Source organism: Lepidochelys kempii, chromosome 11 (genome assembly GCF_965140285.1).
Source record: "Lepidochelys kempii isolate rLepKem1 chromosome 11, rLepKem1.hap1, whole genome shotgun sequence".
Taxonomy (NCBI): domain Eukaryota; kingdom Metazoa; phylum Chordata; order Testudines; family Cheloniidae; genus Lepidochelys; species Lepidochelys kempii.
In genome coordinates, this window is record NC_136390.1 from 40896337 (window position 1) to 40917663 (window position 21327).

Here is a 21327-nt window from a genome sequence, read left to right on the forward strand (position 1 = left end):
AGCAGCTAGCCAGAACTGCTAATACCAGTTCTTTGTATTGAGCATTGGATGAAGTTCTCAAATGATCTCAACACTGATATATGAAACATTAAAGTAGTTAAAGCATTAAGGTTTATAAAACCTATCATGCAACCTTTCACATTTTCTACCATCTTCTAGCCAAGGAGCTCAAAAGCACTTTACAAACCTGAATAAATTTAGCAAAATTAGAAACAAATATCTGAATTTAAGTACAGAAGCTCCAATAGGCAATCATGTATTGTTTTACTTTGTTCTGAAATCAGTGAATCTGAACATACTACTAGTAGTAGATGCATTCAGAGGGGCAAGGCAACAGCTGTACACTAAATTATTCTGAAGTTGTACTTGTATTTGCCTATACTGTTTATCAGCTATGGAAATCATTTATTTTACAAAATGAAGCTTTCTTTTTGAAAATCCAATCTTAACTGCTGCCTCTGGTATAATGCATTGCAGGTATAAAATACCAGTTATGGGTCTTCTGAGAACTGTACTGAAAATTCATGAGAAACAGAAGTTGGCATACTTACACTTACTGTGAAATAGCAGCTTGTGAGGGTTTACAGTAAAGATTTGCAGGTCTTCCTCTCTCTTTCTGCAGGTAATGTCCAAATACCACTTGTGGGTAGCCTGTGGCTTTGACACTCTGGTAAAGCCTTGAACTCTGGAATCATATATTAGGTGACAGCAGTAACTACTAATATGCAGAAACTCTATTGCAAAATCTGCATCTTTACTGAGCAGATCAGTGTAATAGTAGGACAACTGGACCTACCAGTTAACCAGGTGTATTTAAAGAGTGCAATTAATGTCAAAAATCAACTTTTGCTATACTAAAATATTATAGGAAAAAAAGAGCATATCAGCTCTCTTTAGAGAGGGATGCAACAGTGTTGATAGCTTCAACTGTGCTGTTGGCCACACCGGCTATTTAAGCCCATATAACAATGCCGGGTCATGAATGTACATTCCACTGAATTCTCATATCCCCAAAAACTTAGACTGCTGCAGAGAAGCACTTGCAGTCCCAGCGCCTAACTCAGATGACCAATCCTTAACTGGTCTATAAGATGAGGGTGAAAGATGTGCATGTGCCAGAAAGCACACACTATGTTTCAGCAGTCTACCAGGTCAAAATAGAGCAGGGGATGGTATAAAGGTCTGCCTGATCACAAGCCTATGATTTCTTGTTATTGAATAGATAGGGAAAGAAGCTGGAACGGTAAGTATGCTATAGTCCTCTATTTTGTGAGAGATGACTTCAGATGAATTCCTCATCTGTAAATTGAGGATAGATAGGGGTGTTGTGAGGGTAAGTTTTGTTTGTGTGGCACATCACCATTGTATATAAGTGCCTAAAAGGCAATACAATGTAATCAAATTAATGCCCCAATCCTGCAACTGAATCCAGGCAGGAAAGGGTTTGCGGAATGGGGGCAGGAAAGGGTTTGCGGAATGGGGTAAAAATTTATATAAAGCAGGGGAGTGTTTGCTAAATGTTTGCAACTGTCACTCTTGACAGCCTAATACTAAAAGTAATAGAATTTGGTTTTTAAAATAGTTTCAAAACTTATGTTTAACATGGTAGAACTTTTTAGAATAATTTGTATAAAATTTTGAAATATTTAATCAAACTTCCACTTAAGAATTAAATTGAACTGATTTTAGTAATGTCTAAGAACAAATATGCAAAATCATTCTAACAGACTATAACAGTCTGCCTGCAATGAACATCTGTCCAAAGAATAGAAGAGTTTTTATGTGGAATTACTGAAGTAGAAACCTTTGCTTGTATCTTTGCTACCTATGGCTTAACATACCTTTTGATTATTAGGAAAAAAAAGTCAGTGCCCCAAGCAAACTATTCCAATGTAGATATTTCAATAGTTTTTTCCTCCTCTGCTGGCTGTGGTGAAAATTAACTGTTTAGTAAATTTCAGAGTGTACAGTATTTACTCCTAGTAAGAGTAAAGATAGTTGACTTGCTATGTTTGATTTACTTCACCGCAGTAGCTGGTTCAAAAGATTGATTTTATATATACACATCTTCATTACTGTACTGAAAAATAATCACTTATTGCTAGTTGGCTGTTGAATATCAAAAGAAAACAAACTGGTTGCAGAAATAGCAAAATGGATAGTTATACTCTCTTGAAACAGTGGGATTAAACCCTATATTTATATTTAGAATTGTTGGTTTGTGTGAGATAAAATGAAACTGCAATGTGAAATTTTTTATTTTATCATATTGAAGCAATAAATGTGTCCATTAATGCAATTTATAAAAATCAGACTTTCAGTTGACTTATTCTTTGGGTGATTGGGGACTGAAAAAGTTCAAAGGAGTCATCCAACCCTTTCAGGCCTCAAGTGCCAGGGGCTGTGGTAGGCAGGGATGTTCTCTTTCAAAGAGTAACTTATGCATCACAACCGGTCACCTTATCTGCACCTGTTCAACTGCCTCAGCACTGCAGAGACAGGCTTTTGAAACTAATTCAGGTATCCTCCTAGATACAGCACTCAGCTTAATGGCTGCAACCTTCAGATGCTGTGGAGCTGACAGAAGGAAAAACCCTAGGACATTACATCAATAACCTCCATTCCATCCATCAGCCCTTCATTCATTCCTCACATACACAAGGAAGAGGGGACCCAGGGATGAGGGGGGAAAACAGTGCCTGGCATTGCAGATCTTGCACCACCCTAGAATTCTGACCAACCTGTCCCAGCAGACAAAAATTCTTCTCTTTTGCGAGCAACAAAGAACTCCTCTGGCCACTCAACCTCTAGAAATTGATTGATTGACTAGATGTAAGGTAGATTCCTGGAATTCACTAATTTCCCAAGAATTAAAAATAAGCAAAACAATAAGCTGCTTTTCTTAATTAAAACACAGAACTGAAAATAGAGAAGGCATTTAATAGAAATATGAACTTTACATTTTATTTGAAAATCAGTAGAGTGAATGTGCATTTTCACAAAGTTCTTTCCTCTTCTGAATTTCAGAGAAATCTTCCGTATTTTAAACACTTGAGAAATGTCAGAAGTGAAATGATCATTTAATTAAAAATGAAAAACATTAATTCATACATTTAAAGGAGAACTTGGTCCACATAATTGCAATATTCAAACTAGCAATTCAGAATTCCAAGATCTTGTAATTTTCTATTCCACTCCATGATGGAATTAACATTTTTATTCCATTATTTTTCTGGAAAAAAAAAATCTAAGCAAGTGCTTTTGTAATATTTCTATAAGCTGTTATGCAATTACACAAGAACACATATCAAATCATGTTCTAAACTATTCCAAGAATCAAATCCTCCTTTAAAAAGAAAGTCTATAGTCTATAACTGAACAATTAAATACAATGCAGAAACCCAGTGCTTCATTGATAAATTTTTTCTACAATTCTCATCTCCGTATTTTAAGTATGGAAAAACAGTATTGTTTAAAATTAGCAAATACATAAACTTGGTCCCCAAAAATCTTGTAGAGAGTAGAAAAGAGACACACTCATTGCAAATTCATCTTATTCATAGCATAAAACTATAAAACTATATTATTTAGGAAAAAATATGTAAAAAATGATCTTTTATTTATGTTTACACCCTGTTCCAACACCTCATGGTGTAGCTTACGGAGAGAATTTAGTGTTATGCTTAGCATAAGTAGTTTGTGAAAACTACTTACATACTACTTTCAGTAAGCTGCAACACATGAAATTCAAAAATCAGCATATGACTACAGTAAATTTTGAATTAAAAATGGACCACTGGGAAAACACAAGATTTTAAAGAAAACAATTCATTAAATTTGAAATACATGCTTTGTTTTTTTAAATAAATTTGACATTGCTGTTTTCTTAAACTTAATTTTTTTCACTTTACAACATCAGTGGCAACAGCTAAACAGTGTCACACTTAACTTGATGACAGGATTTTCTATTGTCCATATGTCAGATTAAACCCAATATTTATAGTTTAAGTCAACTGCAAGAGTTGACTAATATTTGAATTAATACTCCCCCCCCCAATGTCACATCCCACTTTCCACAAACATATAAGTTTCAATGGATATTTCACGCATATGGTGTTTTTACATATCAGTCATAGAAGCACGCACAGTACTTAAGGCAGAAAGTTAAATTATTGTCTGTTAGTACAGGCAGAGTCAACTAGATATAAAAATATTGAAAACATTATTTCATTTTAATGGAACATGTAATGGAGAGGGAATACAGAAATTAAAGTAAATAACCTACCATGTTAAACTGTTGCACTTTACCTCCTCAATTGTACAATTATATACAATTTTGTTGCACTTCTTCAAGTTGAAGTAAGTCTGTGCTAAAATAAAACTAAATCATTTTAACAGCTTGATTCTACAGCGGCTACCACTCTGCCACTCTTGCGAACTTCTCTTTCCTTCTTTTGAACTTTGTCTTTCTGTTTTTCCAGTTTTTCTTGTGTTTTTTTAATATCCTTAATTTTCTTCTTTATTGTGGCTCGGTCATTTTGGCTGGAAACCCCCAGAGCCTTTAAGAGAAATTGTGTTTAGTTACTCTGGTTTCAAGAAAGTATTACGGAAGCTGCAAGAAATTGTACAGTTCCTTACATCAGACATAAAGGGAGTAAATCTGTAGAAGATAATTTACAGTTTTTTTAACTGTAATGTGAGATGGTTGCCTTGCTGATAAATGGGGCGGAGGAGATGTAGCCTAGGTTTTGTATTGTTGTGAATAGTAAGTTTCATGTGGCACTTAAAGTGGAGCATCTGAGACTTTCTAATGAGTGATATAAAGAAATCAAATTGAACTGTTTTAAATTAATCTTCTGCTGACTCCCTTGATACAGCTGCATAAATAGTACATAGTAACAGCAGTTAGTGTGTATGTCTTCTTCCCCGCTTCCTTTACAGAGATGTTGCTGAACTCAGATCAATCATCTGCGGTATTTAGTAGCTTGAGAAAACCTCTACCTATGAAAACAACTTGCAGAAATCTAACAAGTGTCTTTTAAGACAGTCACATACAATTCTTGGAGGTTCAATGAACTGAATGAAACAAAGCTGCGTAAGCTAATGGGTGAAAAAGCTGCTCTTCGCCCCAGACACAGTAATACCTTTAAAATGCCAAAATCCAACTTGAAAAATGTGTTGGAAGATACAGTAAGGAAAAGTGGGTTTGTGCTGTGTTTTTTTTTTTTTTTTTTAAAAATCACTTCATATAAAGCAAAAAGGGGCAGGCTCAAAGATTGCAAGCCCCCACCCCTTAAAAAAAAAAAAGTAGGGTATTTTTTCTGGGGTGATTTTACATTGGAAATTCAGGTTCTGTTTGCCCAGGAAGACATTATCACAAATGAAGTTGAAAAAACAACACTGAGAGCTAAGTAACAGAAGGAATTTATAGTTGCTGTTTAAAATCTGATTTTTTTATAACATTTTACTTCAGAGATTAGCAATTTGAGTTAACATTTGTGAGCGCCTTCCTGCCTCCTCCCCTGGCAGCACTGACCCTAGTCTCCCACACCTGCCACAGTGAGCCCATTCCAACCCCTTCTGCTGCATTGTTCCATTCTCATTCCCTTCCTAACCCTTTTTCTAGCTTATCATTGTCTCCTGACTCCTTCCTCTCACAATGCAAGCCCACCCTGGTCTCCGCTATCCTCAAGAAAACCCACAACACACATCCCACAACATTGTCTCTCCAACGGTTTCACGATCTCTCTCCTCCCAGTCACCTCAATTTTTCAAATATGCAGTCTAACACTGATGTAGTTAATCCCTCTCCATCAGCTCTTTATTTCAATCCTTGCAATCTCTCTTTTCTCCACTCTACTGAAATGATTGCAAGGTCCACCAGTCTCACCACTCGGGGGGGGGGGGGGGGGGGAGGGAGGAGAGGGGACACAGCCACGGGTAAGGCCAGATTCTGCTCCTGGCCCACTCCCAGCGTTGGCTCCAGACTGGGAATGGAGCTGTGGCCAACGGCCAAGCCTGGGGACAGTGCTGGGAGCGGAGCCATGCTGAAGTTGGGATGGGACCAGGCGCAGAGATGGGAGCACCAATGGGGGCAGGACCAGAGCAGAGCTGGGGGCAGGGAGGGGCTGGCCAGCGCTTCCTCCCCAGAGCTGTGGCCCTGCTCCCTGCCCTGGGGGATGGTGGTGGTGCAGACGGGGTTAAGGTGGGGCACAACCCTCAAAAGTTTGGGGACCACTGCTTTAAAGCAATAATGTAACTGGGAACTGATTATCTGAGATTGCCTCTCACCTTGGTGCTACCTTTTTCCCAGTGGTCTGTCATCACCTCGGATCTGTTAACCTCCAGGTAATATTGTAAGGGCCAGCTTTCCACCCAGGCATTTAGAAAGGGAGTGTTATTTACTTATTAGGAACCATTTATTTGTGAAGGAAAAGTACCCTACTTTTTAATACTGAATATTAACACGGGATTGTCTATCTCAGTTATTGAAAGCATTGCAAGAACACAGGGTAATATCTTTTAATAGAAGGTCACTTTATAAATCAAAAGGATGAAATCAAAATAAAAAAGGGCTGAAACCAGTGCTCAATGAAGTCAATAGCCAGACTCCTATTTATTTCAGTGAGTATTGGATCAGGCCCTAAATCACCACACACATTTTTCAAAGTAATTTTGAAAAATCACTTGCCTCACTGACACTTGAGGTGTCATATATAAGGTATAGTAGACTTGTGATAGCAATACAATCAGACTTTTGAACCAGGGTTGGTTGTTCGTTCATGCCATGTATTAATCCAATATTAGGGTAATATAAAAAGGAATCCTATCAGCTTAATAGTTTTTTAAAAAACAGGTTTCTTTGACTATGTTACTTAAACCATAATAGATCATTATAATAAATAATCTTTGTTTAAACACCACTTTGCTTGTTTACTTTTTGCATTGCTCTCAGGTAGGACAGTGAAAATAAACTAGACAGTTCACTTCTCTAGAGACTGTCATTTTAATTTCACTTCCAGGTTCTTAGGCTTTAGCACAGCATTCAGTGTAAACAAGCAATGCAGTCCCTTTAAAAAAAAAATTCCATTGGACTTCTAAATAAATTCATGGAAGCATTTCTATTAGTCTTGTGTTTGCAAAAGCATGTTTATAACTTAAATTTTGAGTAAAACTGGACCTTACAAGGTACTTTTCAGGCAACTAAAACTAATATAATATTAAAGGTAGATGTAGTAAAACTGAAAGCATCCTCCATAATTTTAATCTGCAAGCGTTTATACATTTCATCTTCCCTAATGACACTTTTGTATTAACGTGGACAGTAACATTTGTGAGTAGAGTGCATTTCAATTTTTGATCAGCAGATGGCAACATCTGATTTCAGTTCCCAAACAGCAGTGTTATTTTCTATCTGGAGAATTTGAGTGCAATACTGTGAAAATGACTGCTTGAAGTACCAACGGGCCACACTTCCCATAGTTATCTTTTAAGTTACTGAATATGGTTTTCCCTATTGTCCAAGGAAACATTTCTGTGTTAAGTTATAGGAAATTTAGAGTTGCAAATCCATTCCAAGAGACAGATGTATTTAAATGGCAAAGTTAAAGGTTCATAAACCTACATTTTTTCTTCAAAAAAGATATTCTAATCCCACTATTAGTCACTAGATTTTGGTTTCAGACTTTACTGAACTCTGTTAGAGAAAACCTCCTTTTAGAATAATACCTTTCCAATCCAAAAAGTAGTCTAACAATATGAACGAACGAAGAAGAGCTGGAATGGACATGCAGCATGCAATTATCAGAGGCAAAATGACCACCTCAGCGCTGCAGCTGGTTGTCTCTCTTGGGTTTTTTAAAAAACCAGCTATGTATCAAGAAAACATACAAGGAAAGGCTTCTATTTAATAATAATAATAAAAATAATAATAAAAAAGGATAAAAAAGATCAAAGTAGGCTCTTCAATAATGGTCAAATCAGAAAGTAGTAAGGTCTTAAGGAAAGGGGACTGAATTTTCATCTGAGGGCCATGGATCTTAATGAAAGTCAGATTTCTGAACTATGTAAATGAGATAGTTGGGACCTATTTTGCTACCACTTTTGAGATAAACATACCAATCCCTTTTGGGGCTTTAGTTGCTTTGAGTTTTAATATATTGTCACCGAGGAATAACTGTTTAGTTTGCGCTTTCATTCTATTATCACATCCTTTTCATAATATTTTGATACACTTCACCTTTAATTTGATGTCATTCACTAACTGATCTTCTATTCTACCATGCCAAGAGCACAGCAGTAACTGACTTTTAAAAAAACCCAATGTTCAACAATGCCTGAATAGGAAAAGGATAAGTATCTATATTTAAAAGATGTATGTATGAACTGGCAATCAAACTCCTACCGTATTTATACATTACAAATACACACAGGGGCATGTACTTACCTTCAACTTATCACTGTCAAGCAGCATTAACTGCTGTCCATCTATATTCTTGGCGGTAAACTCTGCAATGTATTGCTCCATGTTCATCCCCATCAACCAATGGCATACCTGTTGGGTTGTCCACTCTGAAATTGGTCTACTGTGCCACTGATTTTGTTTTCCTGTTGCTGCACATTCATCATCTAATGCCTAACCAATCAAGAAAGTTACAGTGAACAGTTTAAAATGAAACATTTTTCCGACTTAAGCATACATCAAATTTCAGTTACCGAGTTTGGGTAACAAAGTGTGTATTTTCAATATAATGTAGCAATTCTATCATGCAAAATCAATTTACACAGAGTAATGAACTTGAGAGTTAAGTATCTTAATGAAAACGTTTTGATCTAAATTTAACTGGATTTAAAAAGTTTTAAAAATTGTATTTTTCCTTCTACAAAACTTAGTACTTGTTTAAGAACTTATGGGGCCTCATAACTTGTAGTCTGTTATGTTTTTTTAAATCCACGACATATAAAAGCATCGCAGTAGCCAAGATGACAAAATTCATCACAAATGTAAGTAAGAAGAAAATTTGCAAGGCATTTTAGTTCTGTCTGAGAAGTTTATTTCTCATGGAAGTCTAAAACACTGACTTAAAACCCAGGATTAATGTACCCAAGTGCAAGCTTCCTCAATCAGTTAACATAGCACAATCCTGACATGTAACAATGTTGCTCCTCCTGTGCTGTGCCTAAAAAGAAACAAGTGACAATTGAGTCATATGCTGTGGCAATTTGGGAGAGTGCATAAACACCTATGAGACCACTCACTTTCCCCTTGTGACCATCCCATGGTTTTTAAATGTCCAGTTCTCAGTTAATAATATCTGTTTAACATAAATAACTATAGTTATTACTAAATTTGGCATATTTCTCCAAAATCAGAAGACCTGTTTATTCTCTTACTTCATCCTGGCACACCAATATTTTATCTTTAGTTTCACAGGCTAGCCAGTAAGTTACCTGAGGAGTATCAGGACTTGCAGTATTCCATTGAACCTGTACCTCTATAGACATGCCTTCCTGGCGAGGTAACATTTACATTTTTTTTTTTTTTTTTTGCTGCTGCTGCTGTTGCTGACAGCTCAGCTTTTCTGGCTGAGCTATTGCTAGATGCCAACTGGTAGCCTCAGCTGCTAGGACTGGACTACAGTTCCAGCTGCCGACAACAGAGGCTGCTGCAGGGCTTGCTAGCTCCTACAAAGAGGCTGCTCCCTGCCTGTAAAAAGCCTGAGTGGTGTGGCCCATGTTGGCAGGTGGAGCAGCAGCTGCCTGCTCCTTTCATTTTCTCACACTGGAGAAGGGGAGACAAAGGTGAATTAAGCATGGGGCTCAAGGGCAGAGACCCATGAGAATGTGTCTCCCTCCTGTCCAGACAACTGCAGGATGTACTGGACCATGGACAGGGAAGGTGTGTAGAGAAGGGTCTTTCCCATTACTAAGTAGTAAAAGGAAAGACAGCCCCGCATACTGTGTATTTATTGTACTTTTCAGATCCATCACAGCCCTTCTACTTTACGATATGTATTCTTACAATGTATAGGATTTTCAGTTGTGTGTGTTCTCTTACTAACCTAGGGGAAGGCAAAACTATTTTTTCCTTAGCTTAGGGAGGGTCGCTATGTCAAAGTTTGAGAACCCTTCTCTTGCTTTTACTGGAAACAATGAGATCTTTGTCTATTCAGGACAAGGGAGTTTGTGCCTGCCTCCGCCCTAGTTAATATACACAAGAGAGGCCTCACAATTGTTACAAAATAGCTCAGTGAGGAAACAATCTTCCAAGCAACGTTGTCTGAAGTACTCCATGTAATGCCTGTATCTGGATAGAGACAGAGTGAAGTTTTCTACCTAAGATATCAGGCAGTAGATTCCTGAAGTAGAGAGAGAAAATCCATTGTACACTGCTAATGGGAATGTAAGAGAATTTAAAAAAAAAAAAAAAAACAGTTCTGAAAACAATATACTTCTGTGTACCAGAGTTCAGGATTCCTTGATCTGATGCAGTAATCCAAAATATGTATTAGTAGGACAGGAGCTCCAGATGTCCGCGGCACCAAGAGACTCAGAATAAAGTGTGTGTGTTTTTTTTTTTTTTAACTGCATCCCAGGTTCATGAGGATTAAACCTCTGATTGCAGTAAAGGCAACTAAAATTATCTGACAATTTACACTTTAAGATCTGTGAACTGAATGTATTATTCAAACAACGACATTTTCATATTTGATTGTAACGAACAATGAGTACAAACATGTTTATACAGAACAGCTATTGGGAATCCTAATTTTTGTGAACACAGCTTTTGCAGAGTATGAACAAGTCTACTTGACACCTATTTTCCAGGACAATCTTGAATGTGTTCACCTAGGGGGGAAGAACCATCAGCACAAAGAACAGAGCTTGTTATACTACTCATTGCAAGTCCTATATAGGTCAAAAGCAACATTACTTTTAATCTCCATGCCATACTAGCAGCTGCTAGAGATACTCATAAGTCTTAATTCATACTTTCAATCCTTCAAGTTTGACCATGGCGTGAGAAGGTTCTGGAGAGTCCTGTTGTGGTTTCCTCAATAGAAGCAAGAAAACAAGACTAGATATGCTGCCAAAGCTAAAAAGTAAAGTAAAATATTATCCAAATATATTTAAAGTTATATAAAGTATATAAAATCTGGAGTTAAAGTTTACTTATCAGATTTATATTTTGTTTCTTTAATCTATGGTGCCTGTATTACAATCGTATTGTTGCCAGTCCAGAACATCAGTACTTAAGAGGATTTATTCCAGTTACATAAACAGGCCCAGATTCTCTGATACACTAAGTTTCCACTTGATGTAACAGGAGAAATCAGATCCCTCAGGGAGTCTGTTACAGCTATCTGGCTCTCAGGGAGGATCTGTGCTGCTGGCCCTCAAGCTGTGCTAACCTACTCCTGCTGGCAACACTCCAAGGCACTGTGACCCAGTCATATCCTCAGATACTCCTTCCTGACCCAGACCCTCCTACACTAGGGGTCACAGTGCAAAAACCAGGTACACCAGTTATGCCAGCTGAGAGCTCTCCCACACCAAGGGAATTCTCAGCTGGTCAGATCTAGCTGCTTTCCAGCCCCTTTGTATCTCTAGAATACCACAAGAGGGCCAGAATCTGGCTCATACTTTTTTCCTTTAATCCTATAAAAATGATGTATTAACATTACAGTATTATATTGCTTACTGATTTGCTTATTACATACAATAATTTGTAAAATCATCTTATTTACCCTCAAGACTTATTTTTTTATTCCTCCAAAACTCTTTGCCCTTTGATGCTGACAGGTCTTTTACTCTCCACCAGCTAAGATTATAATTTCTGACTCAAATTGGCAGACTCAGGATGGGCTACACTAGAAAATTAGCTTGGCATAACTGCATTGCTCAGGGGTGTGAAAAATCCACACCCAAAGCAGTGTAGTTAAACTGACCTAACTCCCCATGTAGACAGATTTATAGGGTTCTTTGAACATGTATTATCTATATATCAGAGGAATTAGGGTCAAAAACTCAGTCTTTGCACTAAAACCGTCTAGAACACACCCCCACTCCCAAAAAAGGGCAGAGATTGCTGACCCTACACACATTTTTATTTTTTACTGCCACACAGGGGAAAGCATGGGGGAGGACAGAAGAAAAAAAAAATAGCTAAAGCTTCTTTAGAGAAAATTGAGGGGGTGGGGAAACAGCATGCTAGCCTTTTATAATTTAACAGATCTTATAATACAACAATGAATGTGAATGCGATTAAAAGAACCGAACTTCTCATGTGGGAAGGCTTAAAGAAAGGGGGAATTAATCAGTGTGTGCAGAGACTAGTTCTTTTGAGATGTGTCCCCCATGGGCGCTCTAGTTCAGGTATGCATGTATCCCACACGCCTTTGATCCGAGATTTTCATTAGCAGTGTCTGTTCAGTCCACACATGCAGTGTTCATATCCTCGTGTCTTGCACAAAGGCTGTATCAGGGAAGAGGTTTCCCACACCTTTAATGAATCTTACAGTTGTTGTAGAGTGAGCAAACAGCAAGAACCCTCAATTGCAGAAAGAAAAGTTGTTAAGGTGGCCAAATGAACCTTAAGAGAACTTACTGACATTTTCTTTAATCGCAACAGATAATCCAGAACAAGCAGAAGCTAGGTGGATTCAGGAACAACTTTCCAGAGCTCACATCAGTTACTAAATCCCCACTTTTGAAGGTAAGCATTTCTGGTTGAATCTTTCCTATAATTTAGAAATATCTGCTGTAACTCTGCAGAACAGGTCAACTAATTCCTACAAAAGGAGGTAGAGAATTTTCAGATTGCGATGCAGCAGTCAACTGGCGTCCTGGGAGAGAAGCCGAGGAACAAGTGGAAGATTTATTGTTGGACAAAGACCTAGGTGAAACAGGCAAGGAAACTATGCCTATCTTGACCACATCCAGACTATTAGGACAACTCTGGCCTTGTCCTGTTAGATTTTGTTCACAATTCTGACATTAAAGCTGCCAGGGGAAACGCATAAAAGAGCTTCTTCGTCCTAAGGAGAAGGAAGGCACCTAACACCTCCACCACTTAACAGAACAGATGACATTTCCTGTTCATAGCAGTGGTGAAGAGCTCCACCTCTGGGAATCCCCAATTCCCATTTGCAGTCCTGGAGGGGTGGAAACCTGCTGGGAGCATCGGCATTCCCATTCTGCCTGCCCAGGAGATACATTGCTGAAATTCTTAGGTGTTTATTTTTTTTTTTTTTATGCACTAGTTTCATAACCTTATTGCTTTGGCACAGAGGGAAAGGGATCTCACTCCTCCATGCAGACTGATCTAAAACATGCAGGCCACATGGTCTGTCATGAATCTGTCTGATGAGAGGCAAAAAACGGAGGCAGGCGTTTCTGACTGCTCTGAGCTCCAACAGGTTGATGTGGAGGATGGTTTATTGAGGTGACCCTCCGCCTTGTACCATGAGAGCATCAAAGTGTTATCTCTAGCCTAACAGAGATAATCTGTTGCTAGAGTTACCCTTGGCATAAGCTGAAGGAAGGGAACTTCCTTCCCTACACTGCAGTGGTCCTTCCACCAATCTAGGGAGTGCTTCACCTGTTGGAAGAACCGACACCCTTTTGTCCAGGCTATGTCCCTTTGGTGAGCCAACTGATCTGAGCCATCCTGGAAACAATGAAAGAGTAATCTCACATATTCTGTCACAAAGGTGCAAGCCACCATGTGACCTAGAAGTTGAAGACAGTTTCTGACTGAAGTCTGAGGGCTCCCTTGAATCGTTCAGACAAGGCTTGACAGTGTCATGAATCTATTCATGAGAAGGAAGGACTTGGATACCAAAGAATCCAGGGATGCCCTATAAATCGTATGTTCTGTACAGGAGTCAGATTTTCTCAAATTCAACTGACGGCCCATGTCCAAGAATAAAGAAAGTGCCCTCAGCATAGCAGCCAACACCTCTTGATACAACTGACCCCTGAACAACCAATCTTCAAGGTATACAATATTACAATTGCCTGATGACACAGATAGGTGGCCACTACCAACTGAACCTTTGAGAACACTCCCTTTGCTGAGGAGGAGTACCCAGTACTGAAAATGGACCTGACCTATGACAAAAATGCAGGAATTTTCTGTGGGATGGATGTTTCCCTGTGTGGAAGTATGAAGGCTGAAAACCAAACCCCTGAATTTAGAGAAGGAATTATAGCAGTCAGAGTCACCATCTTGAACTTTTGAGACTTCATGAATTTGTGTAAGGAGTCTTAAATCCAAGATCGCTGTCCAACCTCCATTTTACTTTGACACAAACAAGTACATTGAGTAGAAGCCCCTTCCGTTGTGCTGATCAGGGTCTGACTATCACCCCCAAGATGAAAAAGGGAGTTTATCTCCTGTGAGAGGGGTCCCTGAAGAGAGATAGGGAAGGTGAAGGAGGAGGAGGACGGAGGTAAAATGGATAATGTAGCTTGACGATATTATTTCCAGTACCCATTTGTCCAAGGTGATTCACTCCCATGCTTGCCAGAAATGGAAAAGTTAGTCTCCAAATGGGCAGGGGGAGAGGCCAGCAAACAGTTGCAGCTGACATGCTAAAAGACGAAGTCTGCTGTGAACTTGCATCAAGTGGGTTAGTGGATCTTTCTCTGGAACCTATGCTCTTTCTTGGAAGTTCCATTAGTCTCTGAAACCCAGAGCTTTGCATCAGGCAGGATCTTTGGGACGACTGCTGTCTACTGAATTTTCTTTTGTTTGCAGGAGTGTAGCTGCTCGATGAACATAATGAGGCCCTGGAAGCTGCAACAACTTGTCAGTATCCTCCATGAACAACTTCAGTCCATCGAACAGGAAATCCTTTACCATATTCAGGACTTCTCTGGGGAAACCAGACAACTGTAGCCAAGATGCCCTGTACATCATCACTGCCGTGGAATTGGAGTAGGCTACAGGGTATCTGCATCATCCAGAGCTGTCTGGAAGGATGTCCTCGCCAGTAACTGTCCCTCATCAATGGTAGTTTGACATTATTCCCTTTGGTCTGGAGGAAGGTGTTGAATGAAAACTGAATTTTGCATAATTTGTGAAGTTATATTTAGCCATCAGTTCCTGTAATTCATGATGCAGAATTTTATTGTTGTAGATTAATAAGATTTCCTTCCTAAAAAGTCCAGGCACTTCAGGGCTGTCATACGAGGGGGAGACGGCTTATACCATTCGTTCACTGGTGTCTACCAGAGAGTTGGGTGGAGGGTGGGAAAATAGAAACTCAGAGTACTTGGTGGGAACATAATACTTTATTGGTTCTCTCAAACACAGGTGTTACTGTGGCCAGGGTTTCCCAAATGGTTTTTGCAGGTTCCAGCAGAGCCTCATTGATAGGAAGGGCAACCCTGGATGGTGTTGCGGAGTGAACAATATCCAACAGCTTCTGTCGTGATTCTTTGATCTCCTTGAGAGGTATCTGTAGGGAATCTTCCATATGTTTAATGAGGTCTTGAAATCACTGACAATCACTGGCCAAAGGAGGAAGCGTCATTACCACCTCTTTGGGTGATGAGGATGCGATGGTAGTGTGAGGGGTTGCTTCTTCATATGCCCTTGCCTCCTAATCCTCAAACCTTTCCTCTTGTTGAGTGGTGTGATGGGAGAGGAGAAGCTTGAGTCTCTCCCATCATCCCAATGGGAGAGGGTTGAGGCGTTGGAGAACTGTTGACAATAAGCTATCCAGGGGTCCCAATATGGCCATTGAGCACCATATCTGGTGGGGCAGGCAACCAAGGTTGTTTCCACCAAGAATGATGAGTTCCCTAGAAATCCGCTCTGTCTCTTTGAGAAAGAGGTTCCTATGTGGGTACACAGGAAAACCTTGGACAGAGATCAGCGATACTGAAGGGAGATCTCCATCTCTCTTCATCCTCTAATTGGGGAACTCCAACTGAAAAAGGAAGTGAATCAAAGAGGTATATGGGTCGATGACAGAGTGATTCTCGATACTGATGGAGACTCTGGTTCCATAAGTCCCTTGGGTACTTAAAGTCTTGCAGTACTGAGCAGAATTGTGGTAACCATTGTTGTACCAAAGGCATGGTATGCCCATCCCTGCAGGATGGTACTGAGAGTTTCACATGCTTTGCAGAAGGCGCTGACGTAGATGGAAACTTAGTCATACATGGTACTGAAGAACCCAACAGGGGTACTGGAAGAGGAGTTAAGTCCAGTGGTACTGGTCTTAGGTATTTGTTCTGGCCATTTCTGCTAAGCGGTACCGGGTTCTTCTCAGAGACATGCTTACCCTCAGAGGTATGTGATTTTCCCCCTTGTCTTTATCGGAGAAGATATTCACCTCTATAGTAATGACTCTCAAGGTTGAAGAAGCTGTTCACCTGCTCAGAGAATGAGGTCATTCTGGAGGTACACTCCTTAATAGGAGAGTTAAAGCACCTCTTTTGGAGACCTTTAGAGAAGGTCTCTGAAACTTTCCCTTTTCTGGGGGAGTACTGCACCGAGCTTGAAGAGGTGCTAGATACCCCCAGAGATTGATGTAATGCGGGGAGGAGAGGGTGTTGTTCTGACCTGGGTCTGAAGTGGGACAAAATGACTGCTTTACCATTAACAGCCACAGCTGGATTTCCTGGTCTTTTAGAGGCCTGGATTTGAGGGCTAAACAGAAGTGCAGTGTGCAGCTTCCCTAGGCAGCAAATGCACTTAGAGCGTCTGTTGTTGACCAGAATGACCTCTAACCAAGGCAGTGTTTAAACCCCGATGAACTGGGCATAACCCTTTCAGGGACAAGCTCCCTGGAGGAAACAAAACAAATCTGTTAAATAACCAGTTGAACTAACTACAAACTAACAAACTCACTAACTAAAAGTAAAATAAATTAAGCTAGACCAAAGTAAGCAAGTAACTGAGACACGCCCAATGCAGATACACTAAGTTCTGTCTCAGCCTGAGGCAGCTGAGAAGGAACTGAGGGCGATTTGCCTGCAAGCCTGATATAGCCTTGGTCTGGAGCATGAGGATCTTAACAGTGCATGAACAGGCTGAAGGAACACGGCTAATGAAAAATCTCCAAACAAAGGCTCGTGGGGCACATGCATACCTGGCCACTGACCAAAAGTAGTATCTAAATTAGTTTAAGATATTACCAAAATTCCAACAATCTCCCCAATTTGACATACTGTTGCTATGACAAACTCTGACCCCGGCATACAGTATACTGCCTTAGATTCTGCTCAGTTAAAGCAATTTAAAACATAGCTTCAAGTAAATTTTTTCCCTTGCAAGTGTTGCATCACAAGAATTGTTTTTTTTTTAAACTAACTGGGCTCACAAACAACACAGAAGTGCCTCAGCTGATTGCTCCCCACGCAGTCACTAAATGCTAGCCCAGTTTTCCTCTATCTTCACTGCGGGAAATGGCTTAAAGCATGGCCGGACTTTTCTTTTTATGAAAACTGAAAAGCAGCAAAAAGAGGAAGTGTCAGGGTGAGCAAATGCCCTTTAAAAAAAACAAACAAACAAACAAAAAAACCCAGCTACAGGTATGTTAATAATTCAAAGAACAGGATCCAAGAGAGTTGTGGAGAGTGGAGATAAGGGAGAGCAACTTTTCTCACCCCAAAGTATCTGGGCAATATTGGGAGTGACTGAGGATAAGACCCTGCAGTGCCCAAAGAGTGTAAGGAGATGGTGAGACACCAGCAACAGATCAAAAGGTTCCCAAGAGCGGAAGAGGGGGTACCTACATGCTGGGTGGTAACCAGTTCACTAGCAAGCCACTTGGGAAGCTCAATAAGCAAGAATTGGCTTCACTGCAACTAGCCTGCAGAACTCCCCAAAAGCACTCCTCTTCATTCAGTTCTCTATATTTTTGAGAGAGTATTCTTGTGTTCTACCCTACCCTCAACTGCAATAGAGGGAGGAGTCATAGGGTCAGCTCCTTTCTCCAACCAACTCACGCACCTTTAGGAGGTATTTCATCCCCAGACTGTTCCAGACTTTTAAAGGGCATGGAAGAGGTGTGTACTGGTGTTTCTCTCTTTTCCAGCAGCTTTTTGAAGTAGAAGTTTGTTCCTCTGAAGGCAGGGGATGCTCTTGCGGCTAGTTCCACCTCTGGTGATGATATATGAAACTACCCAAGCAAGGTGGGACTTCTACCTGTGAAGGAGGTGCTAAGTCCAAGGCTCTAGATGTCCAAAAGTAATCTTTAAGAATGACCAAGATTGGCCATTTACATAACCTGTCACTTATACCAGAACTAATCATAATGAGTGGAAACAAACACTGCTTACTTTTTACCATGTAAAGTCATAATTCAGGAACAATTTTAATCTTTCTACTATGCATTTGCAGCTGCTCAGCAACACTTATTTTTTTTAAACAATTATTGTACAAGTCATAGCACAGTTTATGACAGGTGCCAGTTTAGCAGCCTCAAACTGACTACCAATTTTTCTGAAGTTGGAGAGCTGCAAGTACAGGTAAAATACCTTTCTCATTGAAATAACTGTCTTCACGCACAAAAAAGTGGCACGCTCAGTATTTCGGAGTACAAATTTTCTTGGGATAGCACAAGGATATTTAAGATAATTGCTAAAAAAAACTGCCGTTTAAAGATAACTTTCCCCTGTTGACATACAAAGCTCATACAAATATCAAGCGAACAAGTAACAATACTGGTACTATGAAACAGTACAAACTAGTACAATCTGTGTTCATACAGACAACTATTGCTGGAAGTCTAAAACTGAGAATTACTAAAAACTGCATTTGAAACTTAACGATCAAATACTCAAGAAAATATTGGGCTTTGTAACAATTTTAAACAAATCTGCATTACTTGACACTTTTAGCAGCATGGATTCCATCCACTAACCTCAAAAGAGCACAGTGCTTTCCAGTGGTATGTACTAAGATTCCCTTGGGTTTTGATTAGAAATAGGACCATTCCCCGTTAAAAAAAGCCATCAGAAATTATTCCAGTCCTGAAACTTGTGACCAATTAAGATATATTTTTAGACACCACGTAATTTTGTGCTAATGGACACAAACTTGTAGCATCATGCATAAAAGGCTATCTTTTTAGATAATAAAGATCAGAATATATTTTAGCACTTTACCAAAATTTGGTTTAAGTTAATTATCTAATAGCATCAGATCATTCAGGACCTGCTGTTAAAAATTTTCTTCAAACATTATCACTATCAGTTTATCAGGCTTGAAGGCACTATAACTCACATCTGAAAGATGACTGAAGTATAGTTTTTGCAAGTGCTTCCGTTCTTTTACGGTTTGTTCTATAAAACAATGACTAATTCCTTTAAACAGATATACTTTTTAAAAAGTATAAAAGACTAGATTAAGTCGAAGATTTCAGCTGAAGGCAAAGAAGGTTAGCGTTTTGCCAGAAAAAGAACTCTGACTTTTAAATAGATTAAATGCTTTTAATAGATAAAATATATCTAAATAGTTTGGTATCTTATACATGAAAAATAAATTTAAACATACACTGATGTGAGGCAAGTTGAAAAATGCTGCAAATTTCATTCACTCACTCAAATTTTTGCTTTTACATATCTTTGAAATTCATAATTGTAATTTATTGTACAGTATTACTACCAATTAAAGCTATATTTGACTATAAATTGTGAAGCAAAGGCTAAAATTCCTCCTTAGGCCACAAAAGCGTATGCCACAAAAGCGTATGCCCAAATAAATTTGTTAGTCTCTAAGGTGCCACAAGGACTCATTGTTTTTTTCCCCCTTACAATCTGAGTCCTTAGTTAAGTAACTATTTCAGTATTAAAGATGATAAAAAATATTAAGATACTGTGATAACTATCTAGTTTCATACAAAACAAAGCCTATTATATTAATAGACAGTCTGTAGTATGAATGGCAACATCAACAAGACATATACACACTTTGAAACTCACCTCATTTGAAGAGAAGGTTAAAGTGTGTGAACGCCCTGACAGATTTGGTTCTGTCACTAACCCTGACAGATCACAACTTGGCCTGCTATGGTATGAATCATCTATGACAATTCTACTCTGCAAACAAGTGAAAATAATGTTTTATTAACTGAACCCTTGGAACAGTAGATCACAAGGAGACATTCTAGTACCCTTGATACTTTGTAAAAAGAAATTAAACATGAGTTATCTATAAATTTTAGATCTACCATGTATGAAATATGTTCACTTCATCAGGAGTCTTGACTTGTTTTTGCTGAACTCCCAAATTAACAAATATTATAGCAGCATTGAAGCCATTTTGGAAGTAATGCCACTTTATGCAGCAAGTCAGTCATAAAGTTAAATAGAATTGAGCCAGGTCAGTACTTGGAAAGGATATTTCAAAGGTACATCCAGGTCATGCAGTAAGTGGTTAGAAATTCAGCTGGTGGAATTATTCCCTCTGAATTTGTATGGAACTAAAGACACAGCATGGTATTATGGGACACTGAATATACTGTCTTTTGAATGACACAATGCTAAAATCCCAGCCACAACAGTAACCCCGTGGCCTTGGGGAAATATCTACTCTTGTAATTATACTTAAATTCAGCCTGAAGTTTTAATAATCTTGTCTTAAACTGTTGTGTGGTAATGCTACATACTTAAACAGTATCCTCATTTCATCCTGGAAGTGGCTGCATTTCCACAGTGGATAAAGTGATCAATGCATAGTTAGGTCTGTAAAGTACATTGGACTGCAAAGTACTACGTAATTGTATAATATAAGCAGGAGGAACTTAAGAGGAGATATAGCTGCACTGTTCTGGTATTTAAGAAATTAACTCCATTAAGACAAGATGCGTCAAGTCTTCTATTTATAAACCAGTTTTAGCCAAGATGGCTATGCATAGTAGGAGCCCTATTTTTGTACTGAGCTGAACTGAACACTACATTTTAGAATGCAAGTTAAATAATTTTTCAGGCATCTTCACAACAAATGCTTTGTTTGTCTTAATGTGGTAACATTTACAGCAGCCACTCCACTGGATAATCTACATATAAGTTAATACATTCTTCTAATTATCTCCCAAATAGTAAATTGTGGTGAACATATTCTTAAGTACTTGCCATAAGTGACTACACCTACTATACTATTATTCAATATTTCTGACTATACATTGTTACTCAAGTAAATTTCAGGTTTAAAACAACATACATTTTTATATTTAGCAAATGTTTAATCTTCATACTGTTAAACTTTTAACCTACTTAAATCAGTTACTACATTTAGTATGTGCTTAGTCAGGAAAACATTTTCATTTATAGGTCTTGGCAAGGAGCTGAGAACTAGAGGTTCTGGGT

At 38.8% G+C, this 21327-nt stretch overlaps 1 protein-coding gene across 4 annotated transcripts in view; it reads right to left on the reverse strand.

Moving 5' to 3' along the window:
* Window positions 1-2920: 2920 nt before the first annotated feature.
* The window catches only part of LOC140895642 (neurabin-1), an 84190-nt gene continuing 65783 nt past the window's right edge, over window positions 2921-21327 (reverse strand). For 2 of the 4 annotated variants that reach the window (XM_073305843.2, XM_073305844.2), the window contains exons 17-19: window positions 19942-20058; window positions 8447-8635; window positions 2921-4559 (exon numbers count right to left, since the gene is read on the reverse strand). In XM_073305843.2, the coding sequence (XP_073161944.2) occupies window positions 4392-4559; window positions 8447-8635; window positions 19942-20058 (474 nt within the window). In that variant the 3' untranslated portion in view covers window positions 2921-4391. Of the gene's footprint in view, window positions 4560-8446; window positions 8636-19941; window positions 20059-21327 lie in introns of those variants that run through there. The other 2 variants (XM_073305845.2, XM_073305846.2) reach the window with 2 other exon arrangements.